The sequence below is a fragment of the Pituophis catenifer genome, unplaced genomic scaffold (genome assembly GCF_029215685.1).
Source record: "Pituophis catenifer annectens isolate HBS135680 unplaced genomic scaffold, rPitCat1.0.hap2 SCAF_2, whole genome shotgun sequence".
Lineage (NCBI taxonomy): Eukaryota > Metazoa > Chordata > Lepidosauria > Squamata > Colubridae > Pituophis > Pituophis catenifer.
Window position 1 is genome coordinate 152539510 of NW_027256882.1, and position 23332 is coordinate 152562841.

The window sequence follows — 23332 nt, forward strand, 5'->3', positions numbered from 1 at the left end:
AAATATAATCATTTTGGGAGTAAATCCCCACTGAATCGGGGACAAGCATGCAGCTCTAAGTATCAAAGCTAAAAGAGAATAAAAGCTTAGAGATTCAGCAGTGAATTAAGAAACTGCTAGTCATCTCACCTGTGCTGTGAACTCAATGCCCCACTTCCAGCAAGTCTTATAATTCAATCTCACAACTACAACCTGGTAATAAAAATGTTAGTGCTGTTCTATATAAAGAAACCCTAAATGATTAATCACATAGGTTTTAATTGAATTGCTGTGCAATTTTATTCTTGTGTACTCTGAAATAAATCCTGCTGAGTTCAATGGAACCTATTTAGTCACATTTATTCTATTCTGTGTATAAGACCGGACTAATCCCCTCCCTCATGATATACAATAAGCTTATCCAATCAAATCCTCTCCATATCAGTGGTGAAATCCACTTACCTTCATTACCAGTTCGGGAACAGGAGTGTGCGCTACACGCACACGCGCTATGCATGCGTGCACCTCTTTTGCGCATGCGCAGAGGGTAAAAACAGGACATAATGACGTCCCAGCAGGTGGGCGGAGCCTCCCACAGCCAGCAGTACCAGTTTGCGTGGGCCAGATAGATCCGGCCGGATTTCACCACTGCTCCAGATATATTAGACTACAATGCTGCTTCACCCCCTGGGATGCTTAATGGAGGTTGTAGTTCAATGTCTGGAGATGGGGAAGACGGGTGTATAATGACAAACATGGCATTATATTAAGATTTCTTTAAAATATTCTTCATGCTGTAAAGTTCTTCCAAGCCTCACATCTGATGGTGCCACTTTAGTAGAACTATTTTGTAAAAAAACCACAAACCCATCTAACTGCAGAGATAGAAAAAACGTACTATGCCTTTCACTAGGGATTTTCTCCTGCAAATGAAATTCTTTCTGTTAAGAATCTCCTTTATAAATTTTTTTCCAATTCCCTTTTTTTCCACTTGAAATCACAAGCTTATAGCCTACCCCATAGGAAATGTTTGTGCGTATGTGTATGATATATATATGTGCTACCAACAGAAGCAGCACTTAAAACCTGTAAACAAGAGTGAAATCTTTGGAGGATCATGCTTTTGTATACACAGCCTAACATTATAGGTAAGATAAAATGGAAAATAATAATAAAATAACTGTTCTACCAGTGGAAGGCTACATTTACTTCCTAAATGTAATTTTTAGATGCATTCAAGAATATTTTGCTAAGTGCAAGGGTACAAAATAGAATGGGAATAGCTAAGCTTAATTCTAGAATATCATGGAAATAGCATTCTTTGTTAAACTGTCTTAGATATTGCCCTATTGCATTGGGTTAGTATCCGATGGTAAATGTCTGGATTGTGTTGGCTGAATGACCACATAGATTTACAGCATGTTCTTTCTTTGGTGAAAATTAATTTAAGCTTGGAACAAAACTATAAAGCTAATTATGTTTTGTTTCACCTCTCAATACAGACAATAACAGGCAGCTCCAACTTTTATTACAAATTGAGATAAGATGCAATTTGCTTTTATTTTCTCATACCTTTTCCTTATTAGGGGAAAATCCCCCAACAATTGCAGAATTGTTTATCTGGAATCTGGATCCCATTATGGGGAGAAAGCAGAAAACCCAGGAGACATACAGTAGATAAGCTTACACTATGCCATCTATCTTGTGAGTTCACACAACATGCTAAACTAAAACTAAGCAAATATGGCTTAGCACAAAGTGCAAATCTCATTTATTATACTTCAAAATGTTGCTAAGTATCTCCACGGTTATTTCTCCACATTAAAAACTCCCACTGGTAAAAATTGAACATCAGAGGAAAAAAGGCCTACTTTAGCCTCTATGATGTTTCCCCTGAAGTAAGTTCTTAATATAGAGATTTCTATTTAACAGAAAGCATTTGAAAAGCCATTTCCTGTTGTAATATAATAGGAAAGAATGCAGGGTAGCTTCCTCCTCCCCCCATACTTCTCTTCTGAATGTCCATAATTAACCAATTTCCTGGCTACAATAAGAGGTGGAAATAATATATTCAGTGACAAAGAATAAGACACGTCTGATTGTCTTACCAGTGAATGGAAACTGTAGAAAGGTTCCCATTGATCTAATTATGGAATCTTATCAATTCAAGTTCCAAAGGTAGCAAATATTTTCTATGCCAGATTTGGCAACAGGAGAGCCAATGTTGAGCCACGGTAGTTCTATTAAATAGAAGGCTTCATCGTATGTCTTTAACATCTTTAGGATGGGATAAGAAAGAAATCTGGAAATTACCATCTGCATGTATGAATGATGCACAGTTTGTCAGATTAACTGGGGAAATAGGGAACAAGGCTATTGTTTGAGGCTTGAAAGCAATATAATTCATATCTGGATAGTGACTACATTTGACTGTGTGCGTATCACTTTAAAAAGACATACCCAAAAGAATATACATAGGTGTCAAAAGTCAAATTATAATGAGGGACAGAATGATTGTTTCCAGTTAATGAATTCCATGTGCATATTGGATGATTCTCCCTTTACTCATTATCTCAGGTATTTTCAAAATCAAGTCAAATGATCTGCATTAAGAAGGCATAAATACATTTTAAGCATTTTAATTTCCTCAATCTGCCAATCTTCCTGGAAAGTATTTAATAATAGTAATAAGACAATTTAATATAAATAATTTAAAATGAATATAAATTTATTATAAATATTGTTGTAATTTTAAAATTAACACATTTAATAATTATTAAATTGATCAATCACTCAACTCCCCACAATTCTAGGCAGTTTCTAGCATACTTGCTACAGCTGATGCAATTATACAGTAATTTATTCTTCACAGAAAATTGGGGAAATATCCTATTTGCCTGATTCTAAAAATGTCAAGAGTTAAATTCTTGGTAAGCCACAGAGGAACCTACAATATAGGAAGAAAGCTGTTTCCTGTATCTTCAACTGAATGCTTAGTACTTTGGTAAATCCATCTGAAAAACAGACAGCCTGTCCTTCAATATCACTGAGGCCTTCCAGATATTCCGTATACCTCACAACTTCAGCCAGCATAGCCAATAGTGACATATGCTGTAGGGAGTATATCAATAACATCTGGCCATCATGTTACTTTTACCTCAATGGATTTTGTTTTGAATTTATTGATTTAAGCTAAACTTCCATAATGGAAATAATATTGGTGTCACAGTCCCAAGATATTTGGAGGAAATAGTGCTGCCAAGCCCTGGAACAGGGAGTTATTACAATACATGTTATCCAAAAATGGTGGGTGGGCAGTTTTGATAAAAGAAAGCACTTAAAATGATTATATGTAGAAATGTCCTACAATTAAGATGATTCTAGAAATTAAAGAGATTCAAGGAGGCTGCAGTTGGGGACATGTTCTAATTAGAAATTCCCCAAAGCCTCTCTTGGGGCATTGTGGGAGCAGAATCTAAACAGACCTTTGGCCTGTTCTTCCATAGTTTTCCTCATGTTTTATACATAAGGTACCCATGTGACTGACTTTTTGAATGTAAAACATGTTTTCTGTCCACTGCACTTCAACCTCCTAGGTTGAGTTTGTTGAATCTCAAATGATAAAACTGATTCCTCTTATATAATTCAGACTATGCAACTGTTTGGCTACCAAGTCTTTTCTACATTTTGAATTATCTTAGTCCATTCCTTTTGAATAACCAGACCAAAAAGACACTATTTCCTATCTACAGGTTTTTTTTAATGTTCTCTTACAAGTTCCTTGGGTTTGGCAGACAGCATGGCAACAAATGACATTAAATTCAGGCTTATACTATCTGTATAGTAGCCTTCATTCCTTCAAAGTATTATTCCCTCAAACAGTGCTCTTTAAATTAATTCATTTTCTAAAAAACACAGCCAATTCAAACTGCCAATGCCCAAGGATTGTGCTCTCAGTCTTAAAGAATGTTATCTTTATAATGCTAAAATAAATCTTATGTTGGTCTTAGAAGGTTTCTACATTATTTCAGAATTGAGGGAAACAGGCAATTCCTCTTTCTTTAAGCAGGAAATCCCCAGAGATATAGAATTTTAATTGTTTTTCTTTTCTTTAAAAAAAAAGCCATTACAATGCCAGATGGTTAGATGCAATGTATAGTGCGGAAAGAGGAGCGCTACTCAACAATAGAAGAGTAGAAAGAGACTCTATCAGGCCTCACAGAATGCGGGATCTCTTCATAAGGATGTCATTGTTCTCTATGTCTTCCTTACAGAGGTTAGCCCGAAAAGATTTCACTTTATCCTGTATCTCTGAAAGGAGAGCAATCTTTTCTGTCAGCATGGTTTCGAACTGGGTGGCATAAAACTCCATGTCATATTCAACATCTTCAGCCATCTTCAGAAAAGCTTTCAGCCATCTCAGTGATTCCTGATGATCTTCTGCCTGAGCTTTCTCAATCTCTTTCCTCTTCTTCAGCCCTTTCACTCTGGAGATGATGCTAAGAGCTGGCAAAGGGACTTGATCCTCTTTCTGTACGCAGAAGATTTTGAACTCATCGGTCTCAGGCAAGCTATGATTGCTCCAAGGCTGGGTGGAATCCTCCAGCTGATAGAGAGACTTGGACAGGATACGATGGCACTGTTTGAAGGCATTGGGATCGACCACCAGACCTTTTACCCGATTGGCATACCTGAGGGTATTGAGTGTGTGCTCACATGACTTCATGCCTGGGGAGATGGTGGCAATCATGCAGGTGCAAGAGTTTTCTCCGATGAATGAGTCTCTTAGGACTTGGGTCAGCTTGCTAGCTCGGAAAGGTGTGTGGCCTTTATTGCGCCCCAAGGCTCGAATGCATTCTTTCAGAGCCAAGAGGCTCTTATTGATCTCGGCTCCCTCCAACCTGGTTAGTCGGTCTGCCCTGGAGGTATCTGCTCCCCGCTCATTGCCAGCCAGGTCAATCAAGGAAAACTTGCCATACAGTCTCCCTTTGCGTTTGAGGATAATCTGGAAAACAGCATGACTCCGGGAAGAATGGGAGTTGGCTGAGGTCTGGCCGGAGGTCCTGCATCGATTCCCAATCTCAATGAGTTTCAAGACGTCCTCAACACAGATGACCTCCTGCTCCAGCAGCCCCACTACCTGGACTTGCTGGTTGCTATCCTCCAGGACTCTTAGCCGGTTCTTCCAGTTCAGCAAATCGTAGACTTTTCCCCAGTAGATCTCAAAAAAGGCGCCAAAGACCTGGAGCTCCAGCATCTTGTAAGTGGGCTCCTGCAGCAGAAAGAAGACGTCGCGGGCGGCCATAGCGTAGATGCCTTTGGTGGAGTCCTGCTTCTTGCCAGAGAAGTCCCCTCCCATCGTGTGGGTCTTGCCGCTGCCCGTCTGCCCGTAGGCGAAGCACGTGGCCATGCCGCCACGGAAGATGGTCTCCACCAGCGGCTGGGCCGTGTGCTCGTAGACGCTTTCGTTGGTAACGCCGTCGTCAAAAGCGTGGTCGAAGCGGAAGGTCTGGTGCTCCAAATAGCGGGTGAGGTCGAGCTTTTGCCTGGCCTCGTGCACCATCACCACACCCGAACAGGGGATGGTCACCACGTCCACCTCCTTGATCTCCGCCTCCCGCTGGTTGAGCGGCCTCTTGCGGACGCAGACGCAGATCTTGCGGGAAGAGGCTCCGTCGTTGCGGCCGCTCTGCGGCAGGAGGCAACTGTGGGCCAGTAGGGCGGCCCCTCCGCCGCCGCGCAACAGGGCCTCGCGGCACTGCTGGATCATGGCGATCAAGTCCGCGTGCGGGTGACCGCCGCGGGAGTCGCGCCGGGCTCTCCTCTCCAGCAGGGCCAAGTGGCGCTTCTCGCGCTCTACGCGCAGCCGCTCCACCTCCAGCACGCAGGGCGATTTGCGGGCGGCCGTCGAAGGGGTTCTTCTCAGCTCGCGCTCCACGCCGTCCCCTCCCGGCTTCTCTCTGCCGGCGGGTGTCCCCGCGTAGTGTGGCGGCGGCGTTGGGTGGTCTCCCTGCTCCGACGGGGTTTGCGGGGAAAGCATTCCCGGGCTGAACTCCATTGGGGCCAAGTGAGGGTTGAGGCTGAAAGCTTGGCCGAGCTCCACTTTTTTGCCCTTGTTGGTGCCCCTTTCGATCCATTCCACCGTCACGTTGTTGGCGTCGTCGTGCAGCGCCGTCACCAGCGCCGGGTGGATCCGCCCGTCACTCCTCTTGATGTCCAGATAGGTTCCCAGCCGGATGGCCCCGAATGGCTTGGCCATGGCGCTTGGCGGCTTAGCCTCGGGATCGCACGGGTAGCTCCTGCCGATCCCGGGCAGCCGGGGGAAGCGAGAGAAGGGGGCGGGTTGGCAAGCTGGTACCCTGGCTGGACACTCACGCTCATTCAGCGCCTGGTGGTAAAAGGCACCCTTGCGCATGGCCCAGCCAGTGCCCTCGGCCGTCCGCCTTGGGTGACGGTCATCCGCACCACCGCCTGCGTCACAAGGGCTCCCCCGAAGTAATTACGACCCATGGCTCGGGCTTTACGTTGGCCCCGCGGCTTTGCAGGACTTCGCGGGGTCGTCTGCCGGGGAAGAACGACCGGTAGGACTTGACTTGGCAGCGGGAGTCCGTCGCCGCCCTTTACCGGTACCTTCTCCTAAAGTGAAATTATCACGGATCAAGATGTACTTTCTCTCGGAGTTATTATCACGGGTCAAGAAGTAGTCAAATTTCTCTCGGAGTTAATAGCTAACTTCTCAGAGCTCTTGTTCTTACGCATCCGGCTAGTCCCAGACAGGTAGAAATACGGATTCCCAAATATGGGTGAATTCCAGGTGTAAAAGGGAGGCAGTAGGGGTTTGAATGAGGCTGAAATGAGGCTAATGAAGATGGAAATAATTTCAGAATAAATCAGTTCTGGTCTTCCATAGCCTTCTAAATTAGTTGGACTGTGCCTCCTAACATTCACAGCCACTGACTAAGCTAGTTGTTGTTAGGGTTCTGGAGGGCCATTGGTTGGGGAAAGAAGCACACCAGTGATGGGTGATATAGAAATTTGATTAATAAATAATGAAAATAGAAATAAAGCTTTTGCCCTCTGTGCCACTCCCCATGCCCTCAACAGATCCTTGAAGGAAGTAGCTTGTGGGTCTGCCCTTCATAGCGTTCAAACAGTGGGATTGAGAACTTTAGCTAGTGTATTGTGCAATGATGACACAATCCATGCTCAGTTTGCTGATTGGATAATGGATTAGTGGTCCAATATTCTATGATCTGAATGTGCATAGAACCAGAGCTGAAGCTTTATAGTGCAGTCTTTTTAGCAGTAATCCTCCCTGAATTGATTCTTACTTGTGCAGTAAGAATGTGCAGCAATTCTTTCTAAATACACTGAGTGTTTTTACCAGGAAAAGGGTACCTTATATTTTCCCATTAATAGTAGGCTAAAACAATAAGACCCAAGTTCAGATTCCTAATAAACCTTATTGGGCAATTTTCACAAAATAGTTTGGATTAAATGGAGATGATGGGTTTTTAACTGTATATCGGCAGTAGGTCGGTATATTTCATGTATATTGTCATGAAGTTCTAGAAGAAAGGCAGGATTGTTTATTTATTTATTTGTATCCTATCTTTTTTTTTTTTTTACAAATAAAAAGAATATGAATGTAATCAATATTTCTAATGAATTGGAAATTTCACCCATAAGATGCCACACTTTCTTTTCTAATTTTTATGAGTTATTAAGAAAGGAGTGTGATTTAATATTACAGGGTCATTTTAAACTGAATTGCTAAAAAATATTTTGCATTGGTGTTCTGTTGGGATGCAAGACCAGGATATTATCAAGTTTAGTTTGTGAGATCCTGGGATCTTTACTATATCCTAACATTAAGAAACATTTTTTAAAAAATCCTGAAAGCATGAATCTGCTTAATGTACTAATTACTCATCTAACTGCAGTGTTGCAAATAATTAATGTATTTAATATTCATTTGTCATATCTAGTCATGAGAATCCTCACTGAATAGCTGCAAAAGAAGTTACTCATTGAAACTACGTTATAACCAGTGTTTTTATTCATTGTTTAATTTAAGTGAGAGACATTTCACTGACTCTAAAACATTTGTGCTGATAAATTCTGTATTCAGTGAACAAGGTGCAAACAGAAAAAAATGTGTTTAAGAACTGTCAAATTAATTTCAGAAAAGAATATGTATGTGGATGCTGTTTGCATGAGGTACCATTGCCAGATTAGCAAAAAGGTAGCCTCTTTATTATTTATTTATTTTATTATTTATTTTATTTTTTTGGATACAGCCATGCACCAGGTTTAAATTGAACAGATCAAGTATTATGCTGCCCATTCCTTTGAATATCTTTTTAAAAATGATTACTAATTTTAATGGTGTGCCAGAAATCTGGAAGACACAGTGCTCATTAAAGTGTGACAGATATGGGAAGGACATGTTGCCCTAACTCATGAACCATGTTTCAGAATTGGTTGGATCCGCATAAGATGCTAAGCCCAAATCAAGCAAACACAGTTACAGGTGAGTGTAATATATAATTCCCAAGCATGTGTTTCTTTTACCCTTTCACAAGCCTAATTGCTCAGATGCTTAAGTACCTTACTTTTTTAGCTCTGTTTTCTTGTCTCCCAGAAATAGGTAGCTAACTAACAGGGAAAAGTAAACTATCAGGGACAGTTAGGAAATGAAATGTCCGCTGTAACTGTATTGGCTTTGTGCAGATTTAAGATCAGTTAGCATGTCTCATAGGAAATCCCCTCATCATTCTTTCCCAGCTAACAGCTGCGCTGCAGACTTGCTTTTGCAATTGCCTCCAGCTTTTCTTGATTGTGTTGCCTTCCCAACTGAGAACGATAACAAACAACCAACACCTCACACACCCTCCAAAGAAGAAAACTAGCCTTCAATTGTCAGATCTAAAAAGGTCAGGAATCATTCAGCTGACAAGTTGACATCCCCCAGAAGAGTCCAAATGAGAGGTTAGAAAGTAGATCTTGGATTCGGTTCATGCATGTTTATCAGGACATCTTGTTGAAATTTTGGAGGTTATTCCAAAGTAAATGTTGTTCAGCTCAAGGTATTAATGACATAATGGATGTTTTTTTTTTTAAAGAAAAAAAGATGTTTGCCGCTTCAGCCACATTGTTCAGCTGAGCTTTATATTTTCAATTTTAGAAGGGGTACATTGTAAAGATTTGTGTTTCCTATACGAATTTGTTGTTTCTAGAAGAAATGCTAAAGAAATGTTGCTGTAGTGTTATGCGCATGTGCTCCCCCCAATATTCCTTTAACAGCACTCAGTGCATCCCTTTAGCACACGGGTGTCAAACTTGCAGCATCACGTTGCTGTCATGTGACGTATTGTGACATTTTCCCCCTTCGCTGAGCTGGGGTGGGTGTGGCCTATGAATGTTGCATCCTGCCTTGGGCTGCCAGTTTGACATCCCTGCTGTAGCAGGTTGTTGAAAAGGTCCATATAAAAGGGTTGAGAGATTTAAAGGGCAAATGGATGCTTCAACATTTTTTAGGGCCTGAGGCTATTCTATCCCTTTAAAAACCTTCCTCCTTGGGGTAAATTGAGGCAAAATAAGCATTTGTAAGCCCTCATTTCCTTCCAAGTATCCTAAAAACAAATGTTGATCTGTCCACTCATGACAAGCTAGTAGCCAGTATATTCAAAGACAAGAACAATTAATCAGTGGAACAAATTGCCTCTAAAAGTTGTGAATGCTCCAACACTGGAAGTTTTTAAGAAGAGATTGGACAACCATTTGTCTGAAATGGTATAGGGCAGTGATGACTAACCTTTTTGCCATCGCGTGCCAAAAGCGGGGGGGAGTGCGGGGTGGTCGTGCGCGTACGTGCCCACACCCATAATTCTATGCGCCCTCTCCCCCACGCATGCACGCGCGACCCCCCCATGCTCCTCCCACTTTTGGCATGTGATGGCATGGTGGACCCAGTAGGCCTGTTTTTTGCCCTCCCCAGGCTCCAGAGGCTTTCTAGGAGCCTGGAAAGGGCGAAAACAGCCTTCCCCACCCCTCAAGAGGCCTTCTGGAGACCGGAAACAGCCTGTTTGCCGACTTTTGGTGGGCCCAGAAGGCCCGAAAATCAGCTGGCCACTGGAGCTGAGCTAGGGCAACACTTGCATGCCCACCAATATGGCTCCGCGTGCCACCTGTGGCACACGTGCCATAGGTTCGCCATCACGGGTATAGGGTTTCCTGCCTGAGCAGGGGGTTGGACTAGAAGACCTCTAAGGTTACTTCCAACTCTTCCATTCCATTCTGTTCTACAATTGTCTTTTACCAAGGTAAATGCCAATGAGATTTTTATGAATTGATCTTAAAGTGGGTACATAATCTGTCCATTCTGCATGCCAGGAATCTAAGGTATGACAACAGAAAGACCCTTGGAACCATTTGACCAGCATGTAGTATCTGCCTGGATGATCAAATCTCACACAGGTTCACAATATTTGGGATGTCTTGCCATATTTTATACTTTTCAGAGTATAGATATATTAATAGCACAACACCTGGATATGGCTTGATGGTAGGTCTTAGTATCTTGGATAAAACCCAATCATCTGAATAATTGTCAGAAGGATTTCAATTAAGTCATCTACCAGTTCTTTCTCACTAGGTATTGGCCTCAGAAAAATGTGTTAGGATAAACATTTCTGGCTATTTGTACCATCAAGATTAGATTTCTATGACAAAAATTGTCATAGAAATCTAAATTTAAAATAAAAATACAGAAGTGATTATAAGTAATTATAAGGTGATGTTTAGTGAAAAATATGATATACCGTTAATTTGTAAGGAAATATTAAGGAAAAAATCTAGGGAAACTTACGTATGCAGAGAGAAAAATTGAACTGTATATAAGGAAGATGCATGCAGATTGGTTATGTTCATCTGCTCCTCTTTAGGTCTCTTTGTCTTTGGGATCGCTAATATTTAGCAGAACTAGACCAGTGGTGGATTGCTCCCGGTTTGGTCCGGTTCTTGCGAACCGGTAGTAACGGCAGCAGGAGGCTCCGCCCACCCGGCTGGATGTCATCACGGACGATCTGTGCATGTGCAGAAGCGTGAGTGCTCCTGTTGCAAACCAGTAACGGAGATAAGTAGAACTCACCCCTGAACTGGACTGTTCCTAAGTCTTAAGGCAGGTGAAAATAATCAGATTTTGCATTCTGATCTCCATTTATTTTCTGTTCTTTAGACTTCTAATTATTTAGAGTTTTCAGATCCAAATTTCTTAAGATTTTCATAGGAGACAAAATTCCAACAGTTAACTTTTTAGCTTTAAACTCATTGGCACAGTGGTAAAGCTGTAAGAAACACAACACAATAAATATACTTAATTACTCCTTCCTCCTATTTTCCCCCTAACAATAACCCTGTGAGGTGGATTGGGCTGATAATGATTGGCCCAAAGTCACCCAGCCAGTTTTCATGTCTAAGGACTAGAACTCACATTCTCCTAGTTTATAAACCAGCACCTTGTATCACTACCCTAGCGTGGCTTGCCAGTTTATTTATTTTATTTTTATTTATTTATTTATTTATTTATTTTGTCAAGCATGTATAAGATAACAGATATAAGTATAAACATGATTATGAATACATGAAATAGATACGAATAAATGGGGACATTTGGACAGGGACGGTAGGCACATTGGTGCGTTTATGCACGCCCCTTACAAATCTCTTAGGAATTGGGGTGAGGTCAACGGTAGACAGTCTAAGGTTAAAGTTTTGGGGGTTTGGGGAAGAAACCACAGAGTCGGGTAGTGCATTCCAGGCACTGACCACTCTTGCTGAAGTCATATTTTCTGCAATTGAGTTTGGAGCGATTTACCTTAAGTTTGTATCTATTGTGTGCTTGTGTATTGTTGTGGTTGAAGCTGAAGTAGTCATTGACAGGTAGGACATTGTAGCAGATAATTTTATGTACTATGCTTAGGTAGGACCGAAGGCGGCATAGTTCTAAGTTGTCTAACTGAAAATTTCAAGCCTGGTGGCATAAAGTATTCTGTTGCGAGCAGAGGAGTGGAGGACTCTTCTTGTGAAATATCTCTGGACTCGCGCAATTGTATTAATGTCTTAATTAATTAATATGCAGTGCGGGTTCCAGACAGATGAGCTGTATTCGAGAATTGGTCTAGCAAATGTTTTGTATGCTCTAGTTAGCAGTACAATATTACCAGAGAAGAAGCTTCTCAAGATTAGGTTAACAACTCTTAATGCCTTTTTGGCAATGTTGTTACAGTGGGCTCTGGCACTTAGATCATTATGGAACCCTCGCACATGCCCAAGATGGCGACTCCCGATGGAGCTCCGGTTTTACGGGGGTAATGTCCTGACAGTTGGGGGTCCTTAGGGCCAATTACCCATCTATGGCCCATGGTGTGTTGAGAGGGCTGATTTGCCGATCCGATGGGAGCATTTTCGGCTCCGGAAGACCTTCTAGGAGAGCGGTTTTGTGGCTTCGCTCTCTGAAACAGCTTATAATGAGACGGGCAGTGCTGGTGGGATTTGAGTCAGCGAATTTGGGCCGATAGCTTCATGACAGCTGGCCCTACATTCATCAGAGGCTGCCGGATGGATGGCGATATACGGCTGCGATGACTGTCTGGCACCCTGGACTGATTTCGTTAGACCCTTGGCAAGATTGGAGGTTGCCTGCAGAGGCCGGCGGTGGGCGAAATCGGTGCGGAGGAGGCCGATGGTGGTGGCAGTTTAAAATTCCAAAATGGCGCCCGAAATAGCAGTTACAGTTGGCAGTTACAGGCAGCAAAAACCAAAGCAATTTAGAGACCAAAGAGGCCTCAGAAAGGAGAATAGGGACCTTTCTTATTTATTTTCAACTGATCTCCTGGGCAATGGAAAGATGCTGATCCTTCCATTGTTGGGCCAGCTCTGGATTACCATCCCAGAGGCCTCCCCCCTCTCTTTCTATAAGGGGGGGGGGTTAAACCTTCATGCATAAAAGACCTAAAGAAAGCTAAGGAGATTAGAAATGATTGTTATATCTATCATGGGGGCTTTGCTTCTACAAAGTGACTGCCTTATTCCATCTCGCCTCCTGTATTTTTATCTCCAATCGCCCTTTTATGACCGGATATTCAGCTTTTTGTGAATCATTTGCTATCCAGGTTTGTTGTTTCCTGTATATCAGGATGAGAATTTCCTTACTTTTATTTCATCTGAGTTTCCCTGGATTTTCGCCTACTATATATATTTCCCACAGACTATCCGTATCTCTAATCTCAAGGATTGGCTATTCCATCTATGCCTAGGTACAACATTGAAAGAACAGGACTATAGCTGCTGTTTTCCTCCCTTATATCTGGTTGCCGTGAGAGGGTGATCGATGTTCACATCTGAGTTCAAAATGGCTCTTTCTACCGCTGATATGAGAGTTCAGCAGGACTAAAATGACTTGTACCTCTAATTGATACTTTCTCCACAGGACCCTGGATAACTAGGACATGCCTACCAGCTATAGACTATCTAGCTACAAAATGTACTCATTGGGAGAACTCCTCAAACTGCGAGATGCCCCCCTCTCGCAGGTCTGGCCCTCTTCTTTATCGAGGGCCTATCTCGATGACGGACTTTGGAGTCCGGAGAGATGGCATACAGCAAAAAGAGGGTTATGGGGTTTTTTAGGGAAATTTCTTAATAAGATTTTAAGGGATTCTGGGAGGGGGGTAGATTACGTGGGTTCGGGGGAAGACCCGTGGGGGAGGGTATCTGGGCCAGCCGTAGGGCATGGCATGGGAGGTGTGAACTCTGGGGTCAAGGAGATGATTAGATCTTACGATACAGATGCCCATAACATCGATACTGTAGGTGGGAGGGGCAGATATGGCGGGAGTAGGGGGCCACATCATCCTACGGGAGTGCGTCCTCGCTGTTTACAAGCGGTGGCGCGCTCCGACCCTCAAAGCTCTTCTCGTTCCCCAGGTTGTACGGAACCTCGGGCCCCAGGCCTTCGGCTGATGCTGTGCAACGCCAGGTCCGTGGTAAATAAAGCCCCCCTCATTTGTGATCTTATTCAGGAGGGGGGTGCGGACCTGGCGGGTATTACGGAGACCTGGTTGGGTCAGGAAGGGGGAGCCCCCCTTGTTGATATGTGCCCACCAGGTTTCCGTGCTTTCCATCAGCCAAGGTCTCAGGGGAGGGGCGGAGGGGTGGCGGTTGTTATTAACGAGGGTCTTGGACCAAGGGAGGCCACTGTTCCTCAGACGGCTGGATGTGAGTCCCTTCTTGTGAAGTGGGGTCATAGGGTGCAGTTGGGCTTGCTAGTCACGTACCTGGCTCCCTGCCATGTGGCAGCAGCCCTGCCTGAGCTGCTTGATGTTATAGCCGCGGTGGCTGTTGACACCTCCAGGCTTATGGTCATGGGGGATTTTAACCTGTCATCAGTTGGCGAGACATCTGAGGTGGCTCGGGAGTTCATGGCTTCCATGACGGCTATGGACCTGACCCAGTTAATTTATGGCTCTACTCACATGGGGGGACACACACTGGACCTTGTTTTTGTCTCTGGACAGTGGTTGAGTGATCTTGAGATAGGGGATATAGTGATTGAACCCTTGTCATGGTCAGATCACTCCCTCCTTCGCCTGGACCTTCGAACCGCCACACCCTGCCGCAGGGAGGCGGAACCGACCAGGTGGTTCCGCCCCAGGCGCCTGATGGATCCTGAGAGATTCCAGATGGAACTTGGGCCATTTCCTGAGGTTCTAGCACACGACTCGGCTGAGGACTTAGTGGCCGCCTGGGATAGGGCAGCGGCTGATGCTTTAGACCGAGTTGTGCCTTTGCGGCCTCTGACCCGGCGCCGGTCTCACCTGGCTCCTTGGTATACTGAGGAGCTGAGGGACATGAAGCGCCGGAAAAGACGCCTAGAGAGCAGTTGGAGGGCTAGTCGTTCTGAATCCGACCGAACACTGGTAAGATCTCATATTAAGAATTACCTAGTGGCGATAAGAGTAGAGAAGAGTAACTACTTTTCTACTCTTATTGCGTCATCAGATAATCGCCCAGCCGCCCTGTTTAGGGTGACCTGCTCTCTGCTCCATCAAGAGACGCGGGAAGACCCCTTGGAGGGTAGAGCTGAGGATTTTGTACAATATCTGTATGACAAAATTGCTCAGATTCGTGAACAGCTAGACTCTGACTGGATTGATCCAGAGGAGATGACAGGGGCAGGTCCTGAGAATATTATTTGGGAAGAGTTTGATCCTGTGACTCCCGAAAGCGTGGACAGGATACTGAACAGACTAAAGGCGACCACATGTTTATTGGACCCGTGTCCATCCTGGTTGGTACTGGCCTCCCGGGAGGTGACACGAGGCTGGCTCCAGGAGATTATAAATGCTTCTTTGAGTGAGGGTGTCTTTCCCACCGTCTTGAAAGAGGCGGTGGTGAGGCCCCTCCTCAAGAAGCCCTCCCTGGATCCAGCTGTATTAGCAAATTATCGTCCTGTCTCCAACCTTCGCTTTGTTGCAAAGGTTGTTGAGAGTGTGGTTGCACGACAACTGCCTCAGTACCTGGATGAATTGAATTATCTAGATCCGTTCCAGTCGGGATTCAGGCCAGGGTACAGCACAGAGACAGCATTGGTCGCATTGGTTGATGATCTCTGGAGGGCTCGAGACAGGGGTTGCTCCTCAGTCCTTGTCCTATTAGACCTCTCAGCGGCTTTTGATACCATCGATCAGGATATCATGCTGCACCGGTTGGAAGGGTTGGGGGTGGGGGGCACTGTTCTACAGTGGTTCTCCTCCTTTCTCTCTGACCGGTCGCAGTCTGTGTTGACAGGGGGGCAGAGGTCGACCCCGAGGCCCCTTATATGTGGGGTGCCACAAGGATCGGTCCTCTCGCCCCTTCTATTCAACATTTATGTGAAGCTGGGTGAGATCATCCGTGGTTTTGGGGTGAAGTACCATCAGTACGCTGATGACACCCAGCTGTACATCTCCACCCCAGACCACCCCAATGATGCCCTCGAGGTGATGTCCTGGTGCCTGAAGGCCGTACGGATCTGGATGGGGAGGAACAAACTCAGACTCAACCCATCCAAGACCGAGTGGCTGTGGTTTCCGTCGTCCCGATATAGTCAGTTGGCGCCATCTCTGACTATTGGGGGCGAGTCGTTGGCCCCCACAGATGGGGTTCGCAACTTGGGCATCCTCCTGGACTCACGGCTGTCTTTTGAAGAGCATATGACGGCCGTAGCCAGGAGGACTTTTTATCAGGTTCGCCTGATTCGCCAGTTGCATCCCTTTCTGGATCAGGACTCGTTACGCACGGTCACTCACGCCCTTGTCACCTCACGCCTGGATTATTGTAATGCTCTCTACATGGGGCTCCCCTTGAGAAGCACCCGAAGGCTCCAACTGGTCCAGAATGCGGCCGCGCGGGTGGTAATGGGAGCAATGTGGCGCTCTCATGTAACCCCCCTCCTGCGCGAGCTGCACTGGCTCCCAGTGGTCTTCTGGGTGCGCTTCAAGGTTTTGGTTACTATCTTTAGAGCGCTCCATGGCTCAGGACCAGGGTACTTACGAGACCGCCTCCTGCCACCAATAGCCTCTCACCGACCAGTTCGCTCCCATAGAGAGGGACTCCTCAGGGTGCCGTCGGCCAAACAATGTCGACTGACGGCCCCCAGGGGGAGAGCCTTTTCTGTGGGGGCACCTACCATCTGGAACGGGCTTCCCCCGGAGTTACGAAACATCCAAGACTTACGCATTTTCCGCCGAGCCCTGAAAACATTTCTATTCCAACAAGCTGGTATGGCCTAACTCTCCCTTTTTAATTGGCTTTTAAACTGTCTTTTAAATTGGGTTTTAAACCTCTTTAGATAAATTTGGATGTTTTTTAATCTTTGAGCCTAAATTACTTAATCTGTTTCTTAATAGTTTTTAACTTCTATATGTATTTGTATTTATTATGGCTGTTCACCGCCCTGAGTCCTTCGGGAATAGGGCGGTATACAAATATGAAAAATAAATAAATAAATAAATAAATAAATAAATAAATAAATAAATAAATAAATAAATAAATAAATAAATAAATAAAATTAGAGATGAATACTCCAAGGTCCTTGACAGAGTGAGGGTCGTTTATTTATTTATTGAGTGAGTGAGTAAGTGAGGTTTATTGTGTTTGTTCTCACTGAATAAAACAGCTGGAATTTGAAACTATTATTATTGTATGCAGTTGCATATCACAGCATAGTTTTCAAGAATATGATGCAGCAACCTCACTAAAAGTAAGCAGATCTGGCTTTTGTTAGCAGTTGGATGGAAGATCTCTTGGGAAAGTCCCTTGATTTTCATGTAAGAAAAGAGGTCTCCCTCAGCCGTTCCCTGCAGGAAATAAACCATACCTATATACCAGGGTGGATAAAAATCAATGATTTTTTTAAAAAAATAAAAAAAAAATCAGATTTTTTTGATTTAAATCGGATTTTTTTGATTTAAATCGGATTTTTTTATTTTTATCGAATTTATTTTAATAAATAACTTTTGGGGTAAAAATCTATTGTAACATAGTTTTCTATTTAAGATACATAAATAATTTAGTTTATTCAGCATGAAATGGAGCTTAGTTATGTAGCATGAGGCTGTACATTCTGCAACACTGGGACTATCGGTGAGTCAATAGTGGGTCAAAGAAGTAGCAGAGATGACAGTTGCTCTTTAAAAATTATGATTTAAATCGAGTTGATTTAAATCAAGCCTTTTTACTAGTGATTTAAATCATGATTTAAATTGTGATTTAAATCAACTCGATTTAAATCAAATCCACCCTGCTATATACATATATAGATGTCTTCTTTTCCACTGAGAAGATTCTTATGCCTGTGAGAAACTAGGCTTTTGTTACTGCTATCATCCAAATAGAAAAGGGCTGTAACATCCTCTCGCAATATGGCCTATTTTTCATTTTTCTTGTGCTTGAGATTTCTTACAGAAAAATGGCTACTCCCCTTGGCAAAACAGAAGCAATAGGGTGTTTTCTGGTCTCTTCCGTTCTCTCTGCGTTTGTTTACATTTCAAGAACTTATTAAATCCCCAGTATTTGAAATTTAAAGTACTTGCTTCTATCCCATGCAGTTTCCAGGTGTAGAGATATCTTTGGTTAGAGAGTGCGGCCAAAGATTTTCCTCCAAGTTATCCCCCTCCCCAACTCCATCATCACATAAAAGCACACCACATATGTGCTAGTCATTGCCGATTCTAGGGGGCGGTTCTCATCTCCGTTTCAAAGCCGAAGAGCCAGCACTGTCAGAAGATGTCTCCGTGATCATGTGGCCGACATAACTAAACACCAACAGTGCATGGAACACTGTTACCTTCCCACCAAAGGTGGTCCCTATTTTTCTATTTGCATTTTTTACGAGCTTTCGAACTGCTAGGTTGGCAGAAACTGGGACAAATAACGGGAGCTCACCCCGTTATGTGGCACTAGGTATTTGAACCGCTGAACTGCCGACCTTTCGATCGACAAGCTCAGCGTCTTAGCCACTGAGCCACCACGTCCCTCCATATACACACACACACAAACACACAATCTTGCACTTTTGAAAAATATGCATTATAATCCCCAAATCTCCAAAACCCATTCTTACATTGGAATACATATATGTCTCCTATCTCTTTTCCTGGCCAAAAAGTGTGAAGTTAAGATATTCTACATGAAACAGAGTAATATTTTTGCCCTTTCTGCCCTTTTTGAAAATTGCAAGTATTTACCAGTACTCTTTTCAAGGTAATGGGTTTTTCTGAAAGGACTGGACCAAGTAGACCTAGCTCTGTTGCATCATATAGATTACATCAATAAGGTTATGAATTGTACATTATTATCATTTATTTTTAATGCTAAAATATAGGCACAAAACAGACACCAAAACATTAATTTATATCACTAGGGATATATGTAGAACTGAACCTGAAGATTTTGACAATTATTTTTGGTTCTCATTTTGCACCTGGCTGTGAATTATTGAGAGTCAGGACAATTTACCTGGCTGCCCTGGAGGGTGAAAAAACAATAGGCCTATCAATTGGTCAGCCTCAATTAATGAGTTTGCCCCTGGTCATTGTAGTATTCTGCTTTTCCCAGCCTGGTTCTGGCAGATATATGAGAAGTGTGGAATATCATCCACATTTTTACAGAAAGGCTGAAACTCTTTGTTTATATTTTTGTATTGAACCATTTGAAGAAAATAAGTAAACGTGTTACAATTTCAATTTACTTCAATCAAAGATCAGCCAAAAAGAATATAGTTTACCACAAAGTACATATTAAAATATATACAATATATCTCAATAACCAATAAGAGAGCTATGAGAACAAGTTAAAATCTTAATGTGATTGCATAATTGCTATGCAAAGGAGGAACATCACACAACCCGAAGCATGATTCCGTGGTTCTTAACAGAGAAACATAGAAGGAAGCAAAAATGGCTGGACATCATACAAGAATCAATGTAATGAGCGTTAACTATAATACTGGCAAGATATTGAGACATGGCAACTGATTCCAAAAATCTTATAAAATTGCTGAGGTTGTCAAGCGGGCTTGAAACTTACTTACTCTTCCCTCAAACTCTGGGAGAATTGGAACATATTTGGGAAAAATACAGACAGAAGCATCAGGGAACTTTTATTTCCAGTGCTACTTGGCTCAATTATGCAGTTTTATGGTTGCTCCCATTCTCTGTCCCTTGATCTTTGTTTTGCTTGTTTTGTTTTCAAGTTAACAATTGCTAGTTTTGGTACACAGTTCTAAGCCCCCCTGTATCCTATTCTAGTTCTCGGGCTTATACTTTGAGGTCTTTATTGAAGTAAATGCCTTTATTCCTTGTTACTTCAGAGTTGGATTGTATTAGCAGAGAAGACACCAAAATCACTTGGGACTAGTTAAGTCTGATAAAACGGGAACTATTTTTTTTAAAAAAAAATCTCAGTTTTTTTAAACACTTTACCTGGAGAAAAACAGCTGAATTTGAGTAAAAAAGAAAAACCCCAGGAAGGGATCTGGCAGGCTTGTGTTTAAATCTGCGACAGATATCCTTATATTACAGCTTATTAGTATACTACTATATTTAGGAAAGTAAGACTTCAGGAGAGGAGTTTAGAAACATCAAAACAGCAAATAGTGGTGTGGTTTTTATTTGTCTACACCATTTCAGTTTTACAGCTTTTAAGAAGAATAATTTCTAAGATTATTTTTATGTCTGTGTACTTTTATGCCTTCAAAGGCATTTTAATTACATAATTGTCTGCATGCATGTTTAAATATAGTCCTTTGACTAGACAAAGCAACATATTTACATATTACCAAAAAATTGAACATAAACCTGCTGTTTGCTTTTTGAGAATACTTTTTTATGGCCAGTTTTCTTATACAAAAAACTTTCTCTGATAAATTTTGTTGTGCCTGGTGGAGTTTAGGAGCACAAGAGCAGAGCTGTTGGCAATCTATTGTTACAAACAACTGATTTTATATCCCAATTTACTGAGCAAATTGTCAGTCATCTCTAATTTTCTCCCGGAATCAGCATAGGTCTATTTTATTAGAGTTCCAGTGAAAATATTCAGGCTGGTGAGCCATAGTGCAATAATTTAGACCTGACATGTTTAACAGTATTTGGCCTTCAGCCTTACTCTCACCATGCTCTCTGAGTGAATAATTGCACTCTAGTTCACAGCCTGGAGTAACTTCTTCATATATCAACTAATTTTCTAATTGTGAGAGTAATCAGTCAGCATTTTCTACCCTAGAGAAAGTATGTAAAGCAAATGTCTCAAAACTCATTTTCTTCAGTAAGAAGCAGTCTTGTGGATGCCTTTCCTTTAGCATCCCTTCCCAATCAGAGCATCAAGTGCACAAATTCCAATTTTTAGAACTCAGCAACGGTCATGGTGGCTGGAGGATTCAGAGAGCTGAAATCCACCCAGGTTTGAAACCGCTCCTGGCTTGAACCAGGACAAAAATGTCAATGCCCAATTGACTGACCTTCAATAAGAAGTCAGTGGGCGCGGCTAGAGGTGTAATAATTCAATAATATACTATAATCCAGGGTGAAATCAGTTTCCGGAGATGGCAGATAGGGTCCCAGAAAGAGATTTAATATTGGTAAGAGATCAGCTCTCAAGGGCAGTTAACTGTATGTCTAAAGGATTAATGTTGCATTCCCCGATCTAGTGATTTCTAATTGAGAGGAGAGTACAGCCCTCATATTATTCAGTCAGCCAGACCAGGACAAAAGGCTTTCAAGAAACCATCAATTTCATAATATGATTGGTTAGGTAATCCAATGATTTTCTCTTCTGTATAAAGTGAGAATTATGTTTCTGGCTGTTGCATAATCCATAAAATATCCAAGATTCACTACTATAAAGGGAAACAGAAGGAAACTGATAAATGTGAGGATCACATAATCTTGAATTTAGTCTGGGACCAAATATCTATTTCTTACTTTATTATGCCAGAGGTTGAAGGCTGCTATAGCTTTTAGAATCTTTCTCCTCCTCGTTTAGTATTTTTTTTTTCCTTTTTGAGAATTCTGTTATCTTCTCTTACCAGTGCTGCTCTTGCTAGGAATAAGGACCAAGTTGCCTCCGAATTAAATGCTAATCTAAAGTCTTAGTGATTGATTTTAATACCTCTGTGAGCAACATATGCAGTGCTTCCAAGTCATGGATAAAAAATGGCAAAGGCTATAATCAATCCTTGTGCCTTGGTATGTAATTCAGACGGTATTTAGAATTGATAAATACCCTTTGCAAAATAACTTTTATGGAAACATTCATCAGAGAACCAGAACCTACAGGGGTGCTATTTACTTCTTTATTTATTTCAAAATTTTCCAACATGACCAGATGGGATTAATTCATCCTAACATCTCCAGCGGGAAAAAAACAAAAATGGAAATGCTATCATTCAGAGAATCGTTGATCCAAAATTTGACATCTCCCACTAATCCTTAGAAAGATCCTAACTGAAAATTTTCAAGTTGATGCTGTCAAGAGTCAGGCAAGCTAATGATGTAAAATTGAGGATTGACACTTTTTTCCAATATTTAAGATGCCTTTCTGGATTAAATTTATCTATACTATTGCTATGATTTGATGTCCATTAACACAGCCATAATGTAGTCATGGCTTGTTAGCTTGGTCAGCATTTGTTAGTCAGTGGGTAGGTAGGTACATTTTCTTCTCCTTGGATTTATGGTTGCTTCCATTGATTGACCTCTTTTCCATAAATATGCTTACTTTTTAAAACTAACATATAAAACAGAACTTCCCAAACCTGAGTAAATTACCCAAAATTGGACAGACATACAAATCCATTATTCAGTCACAACAGGGACATTTATCTTAAAATGTTTTACTTATATTGGGTAAAACAGATAGTCTGATCAGTGGTTTGGTGGCGCAGTGGTTAGAACACAATATTGCAGGCTAACTCACTGTTCACTGTCAGGAGTTTGATTCTGACCAGCTCAAGGTTGATTCAGCCTTCCATCCTTCCGAGGTTGGTAAAATGAGGACCTTTGTTGGGAGCAATATGCTGATTCTCTAGAGTGCTTAGAGAGGGCTATGAAGCAGTATATAAGTCATAAGTGCTATTGCTAATGAAGGAAAAATTTGGGAAGTATTAATCTAAAGTATAGTTACTATAATGACTATACAGTAGCTTTGGTAGTTGTGAATTCTATATAGTGTCACCATAATCATCATTCCACCTTTTCTTAAAAGAGTTCATTACTGGACATAACTCTGTTTCCCAATCTTATGGTATGTATTTATAGGAATCCCTGGAAACATTTCCTTAACACCTTTATAATAGATCTGCAAGTACATTTCATTGAATCCCATGGCCTCAGTTCTTAGTGTCCCAGATATCCTTATACTCTTGATTCTTTACTATAAAGATACTAAGCTTCGCAAAGCTCTTCTGTGCCTTGAATCTGCTTCCTATCAATTTCATTTGTGACCTTGAATTGTGGGTATAGAGAGCAGCATTTAATTCTATCAAATACATCTCTTATATCTTTTCTACTGGGCCACCCATTTCCCAAGCTAGATTGCCTCTTCCACAAACAAATGATTAAATTTTGGCTTTTCCAGCATTTCCTCATGAAAAAGATACTTCAAGTCCAGGTATCTCCTAACTTTTATTCATAGGAAAGAAATAAAAGCATTAAAAATGTTTCATAGAACAACTTTTCTCTTCTTAAACTTTCATTATATATCTGGATTTAAACTCTCAGAATTCTTAGCATCAGCTATGCTGCCTGAGGAA

The 23332-nt window shown here is 42.1% G+C and overlaps 1 protein-coding gene across 1 annotated transcript; it reads right to left on the reverse strand.

The window, feature by feature from the left end:
• Nucleotides 1-4195: 4195 nt before the first annotated feature.
• On the reverse strand, nt 4196-6394 carry KIF2B (kinesin family member 2B). Its single transcript, XM_070934828.1, has one exon. The coding sequence runs from the start codon at nt 6392-6394 to the stop codon at nt 4196-4198; it is 2199 nt and encodes a 732-aa protein (XP_070790929.1).
• Nucleotides 6395-23332: the final 16938 nt, after the last annotated feature.